This window comes from Polyodon spathula, chromosome 24, assembly GCF_017654505.1.
Source record: "Polyodon spathula isolate WHYD16114869_AA chromosome 24, ASM1765450v1, whole genome shotgun sequence".
In the NCBI taxonomy this organism is placed as follows: Eukaryota; Metazoa; Chordata; class Actinopteri; order Acipenseriformes; family Polyodontidae; genus Polyodon; species Polyodon spathula.
In genome coordinates this window covers 8,819,438-8,826,421 of record NC_054557.1, presented here as the reverse complement: position 1 = coordinate 8,826,421, position 6,984 = coordinate 8,819,438, and the positions used below count along the sequence as shown (strand labels likewise).

General features: G+C 35.7%; 2 protein-coding genes across 2 annotated transcripts; one reads left to right on the top strand and one right to left on the bottom strand.

The window, feature by feature from the left end:
* The first annotated feature begins 842 nt into the window (after nucleotides 1–842).
* On the top strand, nucleotides 843–2,300 carry LOC121299315 (beta-1,3-galactosyl-O-glycosyl-glycoprotein beta-1,6-N-acetylglucosaminyltransferase 3-like). Its single transcript, XM_041226998.1, has one exon. It carries the CDS (start codon nucleotides 851–853, stop codon nucleotides 2,147–2,149), a length of 1,299 nt encoding a protein of 432 aa, XP_041082932.1. The 5' UTR covers nucleotides 843–850; the 3' UTR covers nucleotides 2,150–2,300.
* Nucleotides 2,301–3,568: 1,268 nt separating this feature from the next.
* On the bottom strand, nucleotides 3,569–6,928 carry LOC121298950 (transcription initiation factor IIA subunit 2). Its single transcript, XM_041226309.1, has 4 exons — nucleotides 6,757–6,928; nucleotides 5,480–5,584; nucleotides 4,440–4,566; nucleotides 3,569–3,900 (listed from the first exon to the last, which is right to left on the bottom strand). Exons 1-4 carry the CDS (start codon nucleotides 6,826–6,828, stop codon nucleotides 3,875–3,877), a joined length of 330 nt encoding a protein of 109 aa, XP_041082243.1. The 5' UTR covers nucleotides 6,829–6,928; the 3' UTR covers nucleotides 3,569–3,874.
* Nucleotides 6,929–6,984: the final 56 nt, after the last annotated feature.

The window sequence follows — 6,984 nt, the reverse complement described above, 5'->3', positions numbered from 1 at the left end:
AAACTAAAGGGAAACATAAAAATGTACCTTCTGTTTTTTGAAAAAAGGAGTCACATTTTAAGCTTAGGTGTTGATATCACATTTTAAAATTAGCTACTGATATCTGATGGTTTATATTTTGTTATATTTCATGCCAAATGCCTTAGATGTTTGGTGAATGTAATTCATAACTTCATAAATATTAAGTTGTATTGCTATAAAAATCAAAACTTAGTTTATCAAACTAAAAAGTTTACTTTAACAACTGAATATTACATTAAGATAGGTATTTGATTGTGATTTTTTTTTTTTTTTATTCAAATAGACGTTTCAGCTAATGTTTCAACAGTGGACTATTCATACCAAAGACACGAGGATACAGTAAGGAAATCCCACTTTGTAAATAGTGTTGGTGAGCAATAGAATACAGTATTTGATAAGCACATAAAGTGCTGTTGTAGGAAGGTTAGTAGGATGTATTTCCTAACTTAATGATACGATGTTTGCATATTTTGTCTTAATCAAAGCTCCACAGATTATTTCCCAATATTTTAACTCTGGGTTTATTTGCAAATACTTTAACTGCGTGTGTGTACGTAATACTTTTTTGTTTGCAAATGAATTATATGACAAGGCAAACGTTTACTTAAATAAGACCCATACCCGTTCTTTTCTAGCGTGGAGTCAAATTTTTAGTCAACTGGACACGGACCTTTCTTATTGCACCTAATGCTATTAATCCGTCTGTAATTAATTAACAAAAATTATATATATATATATATATATATATATATATATATATATATATATATATATATTCCAATTTATTTTAAACAAAAAAAGGTAAGACACTATCTGCATTTTAGTAGCTATGGTAGAAAGGAGAAGAATTGGGTGTGCAGCACCTTCTTGTCCAAATGTGGTCTCTGGTGCATTTCTGAAGACAGCTTATTTTTTTGTAATAGTTGTTTTATTCATAGTCCTGCAGCTGCAATCTATGAGGCAGTCCTGCAAGCCCACTGACATCGCAGAGAGATCAGTTAATCTGCTCAGTGGAAAGAATCAGGATTTCCTCAATAACTGCTCCAGAATCATCAAAGGGGACATGGAAGCCATTGAGCAGACCCTTGCAAATAAGAAAAAGCCTTTAACTGAGAATGACTATTTGAACATGACTGTGGATTGCCCTGCCTTTGTAAAAAATAAAAGATTCTTTACCTTCCCACTCAGCCAGGAGGAAAAAGACTTCCCAATCGCCTACTCCCTTGTTGTGCATGAGAAAATTGAGATGTTTGAAAGGCTTCTGAGGGCCATTTACAATCCTCAGAATGTATACTGTGTCCATGTAGACCAGAAGTCTCCAGAGAACTTCATCAAGGCTGTGAGAGCCATCGTGTCCTGCTTGCCGAATGTCTTTGTGGCCAGTAAGCTGGAGAAAGTGGTCTATGCTTCTTGGTCACGAGTGCAGGCTGATCTGAACTGTATGAAGGATCTTCTTGCAGCAGGTGTCCAATGGAGGTATCTTCTGAACACCTGCGGGACTGACTTTCCTATCAAGACCAATGCTGAGATAGTCCGATCCCTCAAAGTGCTGAACGGCAAGAACAGCTTAGAGTCTGAAACTACCTCAGAGAATAAGAAAACCCGTTGGATGTACCATTACGAGGTCACGGATTCCATAAGCAGGACTGATACAAAGAAGAGCCCACCTCCTATTAGCTCCCCAATGTTCTCAGGCAATGCTTACTTTGTTGTCTCCAGGGAGTTTGTGGAGTACCTGTTTGAAAACCCTGAAGCACAGAAACTTATTGAATGGGAAAAGGACACCTACAGCCCTGACGAACATCTCTGGGCCACTCTCCAAAGAATGCCTGGGGTACCAGGCTCCAACCCACCAAATGAAAAATTCCACACTTCAGATATGAGCTCCATTGCCCGGCTAGTGAAATGGTCATACTTGGAAGGAGATGTCAGTAAAGGGGCTCCCTATCCACGCTGCACTGGGACTCATCGAAGATCAGTTTGCGTCTACGGCTCTGGGGATCTTCAGTGGATGCTCAGACAACAACATCTCTTTGCCAATAAATTTGACCCTGAAGTCAATGATATTGCAATCCAGTGTCTTGAAGAGCATCTCAGACACAAGGCTATTTACGGAGAAGGGTTCTAGACAACAAATTTGATGACCATAGGAAGATACCAACTACACAAGAACTCTCAAATTCCCACTGGAAGGTTATTTATTGCAATAAACATCTTTTTATATGTGTTGTAGTAATACATGAATTTAACTTTTTTTTAATTGTATCATGTGGACTTTAAAGGAGGTATTTATTTGTTATTTTTATATTATGTATATAGTCTCTATACCAATATCTACTATTGTATTGTTAAAATCACTTGCTAAAACTTTATTTTTTGCATGAAGTATTACCTTTACCAACTAGATTAGTGGCTAGAACGTTGTTATACTCTTGTATGTTTAAAGTTGTAGGCTTGTATTAAATGTGAAATGTATTACTAGTATAGTTGAAAGGTATATATTTGTGTTCTTAAATACATTGTTAAAGTAAAGCTGTACTTTACATAAATGCTTTTTGACAGTTTAAAAATGACTTGCAAATGACTATTGTTGTATCTACAAATCAACAGCTGAGCGTTTTCTTTTCTGCTGTAGGATTAAATAGGAAACTGTTACATTTTTATAAATAATAGGATGCATGCAAGAAACAAATATATTAATCATTCATGTGAAGGATTCATTCACAAGGGTGTGCCACATCTTACTACATATTTATACAGAGTATTGCAACATTAAATACATTTCAGCACCCTGGACCAAGATCCTATCAGAATATTGAGAGGTTGTGAAAGTGGTATCTTATCAACTCATTTCAAGTTACAAAAATGCTTTTAGTTCACAGCAAACTTTTTCTTCTTTGATTTAGCCTTTGGGGAACAAGATACTAGATAAAGCCCAACAGACCTTTTGTAAAAGGGTCAGATTTGTTGAAACTCCAATTTTATATTGATAAATAATGTTCATTCATTTCTCAGTGTTGTAAAGAGGGTGCAGATTAAACACTTGTTTGTTTTAGTACTCTACGTGAAATCAATTACCAGTAAACAAAATAATTATAACATTCAGTTGTAACAATTGAAGTACACACCTCACCTGTAAAACCTGGCCTATAAAAGCAGTAAAATTGCGAAGACAGTTATCTATTGTGAAGCTAAGAGGTGCTTTAGATAACATTTACCTCCAAAGGCTTAATTCAATATAGTTTTATTAAAAACCAAAAAGATTAAGTACCATAAAATAACATTTTAATAAATTAAAATGACATTTGAAGCTGCTTCCTCTTTATTTAATGAATGTACATCCCAAGTGTGACCATTTGTACTAAAAGCTAGAGGAGTCTTGCATATATACTTTTTCAGCACCTTGCAAGTAGAAATCTAAATATTTGTCTAAATTTATAACTTAATTTTCATAACTATATTCCTTTCTGTCCAAACATTTGCAGTTGAGCAGTGGAATGCTTACCCAAATGGCATTTGGCTGTTACACAACACACTCACAAGAGAATGGTTTTAAATAAAAGTTTATTAATGAAATTTTATTGATAAAGAACACTGAGAAACTAAAACAAAAAAAGATGAGCCAAGAATTTGAAATCTCTTATTAGAAAAGGCAATGAAATCTTGCAATCCCTGCCTGACCCACTTGGCACTGGCATTTCCATTGTTCCCCACTGTCCCATTACTCACAGGGCATCTCAACAGAGAAACCTCTGGAATAAATTATAAATACAGTCCTGTCTGTAAGTGTGTCCTCATGAGCCTGGGCTCTTCTTCAAACAGAATCTTTTTACACACAAATCACATCTTCATTTCATTCAGTAGTATTGGAACCAGTATCTGTGAAAAACAATAGTTAATAGTAGGGGTGCATTTAAAGATTTTCTTGGCCGATACCTACAGCCGATGGTTATCTACCCTTATTGGCCGACACTGATTGGATACCGATAATAATAGCTATTGATTTGTGTGTTTCGAGAAGTACACAAGCTTGCATGTATTGTTAGCTAGTGCATATAGCAACATAGTGCTGTGACCTGAATTCTGAAAAGGGATTCTACTTGTCTGACACTTAAGTGTTACTACAATAAATCAGATTCAAGGCTCTTGCTAAGTTACTCTTCAGTTGATCAAGGGAAAGATCTAGTTTACTATGGAGAGGTTTAGCATGGGCCTGACTGCTTGCCACTGATCGTTTTATTAACACACAAGTTAAGTTTTAAAAAAAGGCTGGGAGAAGTACAAATACAACTGCAGCTGGGTTCTCTCAGAAAAGGTTGCATACAGTTCAAACACAATCAATTAAATAGACATGAGGTATTTAATTTTGAAAGATGCACACATAGAAATGCAAAATACATTCCAAAGCATATACTTACTTTTTCCATCACAAGCTACGATCTTCACTTTATCGACTTTGACTAGATCTGTAACCTCTCTGAACTCAACGTCATTCAACACAAAAGTCCACACATTGTCACAGAATCGATAGGTATTGAGGGAACCCTGAGGGGGGAGGGGGGGGGGGGAGAAACTGTTTTAAATGAAATCTAAATTCACATCACATTTATTTATACAGTATCAGTCTCACACAATGTACAACTTTTGGGTGAGCTGCTGAAATAACCATAGATCAGTTTCTATTTCTATAAAAATTAAAAAACAAAAAAAAACAACAGCTTCAACAACAGACAATCCTGTTCCTGAAATTCCTTAGGTTGTGTCAAATTCAAAATTTTGCATTGGGCACCCCCTAGTGTTTGGAAAAAGGTTCAGCAATAAATAAAAGCTACCCTCTTCTAGTCCAGTAGGGACTGCATCTAGCTTCAAGAAGCAACGGGTTTAGATAATGGTGCACAACTCGGTCCTGGAGGGCCGGTGTTGCTGCAGGTTTTTATTCCAACTGCACCCTAAAGTACTTTATTGGACCTTATAAGAAGCTTAATTGGTCCAATTAACCAATTTAGGATATGGTTTGAACAAAAACTATGAGGGAAACCGGCCCTCCATGACCAGAGTTGTGCACCACTGGTTAGATGAATACAACATACTTGAACATTTTTTATTTGAATTCAAGCCGGGCTGAAGAAAGTCTTTACACTTGTTTTAGAGTTTTACTTCCAATGCTGCTTTATACTGTACCTCTGTCAGGAATGTATCACTGTGTTTAATTGTCCAGCAGACTTGTTTCAGATTAATCTACACGTTGGTTCAGTGTTTTCAAGCAGGTTTGTAGACTGTATTGCTGTTAAACACCCCACGTAAGCAATTATTCGTATGTAAGCTGTATGACTTTCTTCAGGACACCAACAATATCGTTGTCCATTTTTTTTCACCCATTTAAGAAAGATACTAGACAGCGGTTCCCCTAATTCTCACAAAGCTGCAGTGTGCCATTATTTGGAAGCCAGACACTCACCCGGAAGTTGACTCTGTTCCTGACCCTCTGCGCCAGTGCTGTGTTTATAGCTTTGTCAAACTGAAGAAGCACCTGGAGAGCAAGCTGGGGAGTGATCTGCTGGGACTAGAAGCCAAACAAACTCTTATTTAATTACAATAAAACAAAACAAAAATCCAGGGAAATAAAGCTACAAAAAAAAAAAAAAAAAAAAAAAATTCTTCATTTAGATATTTTAATATAAGTTGCACTGACTGAAGAGGATATATAATAGAATATTAATCTACAACAAACAGTAATAGAAAAGGCTAGATAGATGCAAAATATTGCACAAATCATCTTTACAGTGGACAAAAATTCAGTCATTGGTGATGGCCCTCTAACTGAATACTGAATCTAGGAAAGTCCTAAGGTCAGAAGATGTACTGGCACAATGCATTTTAATAATGTCTTCATATCTTACGATTGTGTTTTACATACTTACTTATTTATTATGCAGAACTTGCTAGCTTGCATACAATAACCTGTGTTACACTGTGCCTCATTCGCCAATGGATTGGTAGGCCTTGACCATTTATAACAAGGAATGGACTCCAACAATAACAATTTTAAAAAGACAATCCACAAAAACAAATGTCTCCCACGGCATAGCGATATTCATGGTATACAGTAATGGGGTTCATATGAGGCTTCCACTATGTCACTTATCATATAAATGTTTGTGATAATTCCTAACAACAACAACAACAACAACAACAACAAAAACCTAATGTTTTTGCTTACAAGTTATTTAAGAAGAATATAAAAGGCAACAGTACGGTTATGAGTAGCAGGGTACTGTAAGTACTTAAATTAACCAAAATCTCACTAAGCAGATATTAGACAATATAACAAGAATAGCCTTACTTAAATAATAATAATAATAATAATAATAATAATAATAATAATAATAATAATAATAAAACACAAAAACAACTTGAAGATGAATAAGGTAGGGGCTACAGCTTTCTCTTTCTTACAGTTAACGTCACTCGGAGCTCGAAATTAAAACAATAATATTACTTTTGATTTAAAAAAAATAATAATAATCTGGAGTAGCAGTTGAAGTTTGGTAATTGCTTTCTGCACCGTTGTGTTTGCACGTTGGAAACTTAAGGAACATCGCAACCCAATATAGTACCAGTATATGTGCAGCATTTAAACCGTACTCGTTTATTTTTTTTAAACAAGCATTTCGGATTGTTTTGGTGCACGCCAGGCGGAAAGATTCACATAAGAAAACATCGCGTATTTATCACCTGAATTAGCTCATCCAGACTTTCCTGAAGGCTGTTGCCAAGCGTAGTATTTCGGTAAAGTTGGTATGCCATCTCTACTTGATGTTAATCTGGGTTAAAAAAGAAATGTACACTCCTCCGAAGCAGAATGTAGACTTCTTTACGGCTTGTCTTTTTTGTGTTTTTTTTTTCCACAGGAAACTGACTCCTAGAGAATACGACACGACGAAGAGGACAAACCTAATATGA

What these genes read in the sequence shown, in the direction of transcription:
- LOC121298950 (XM_041226309.1), bottom strand. Translation starts at nt 6,828, where the DNA reads ATGGCATACCAACTTTACCGAAATACTACGCTTGGCAACAGCCTTCAG. An exon ending in GTCTGGATGAGCTAATTCAG is followed by an intron (nt 5,585 to 6,756) that starts GTGATAAATACG and finishes TTTGGCTTCTAG; the next exon opens with TCCCAGCAGATCACTCCCCA. An exon ending in GGAACAGAGTCAACTTCCGG is followed by an intron (nt 4,567 to 5,479) that starts GTGAGTGTCTGG and finishes CTCCCCCCTCAG; the next exon opens with GGTTCCCTCAATACCTATCG.
- LOC121299315 (XM_041226998.1), top strand. Translation starts at nt 851, where the DNA reads ATGGTAGAAAGGAGAAGAATTGGGTGTGCAGCACCTTCTTGTCCAAAT.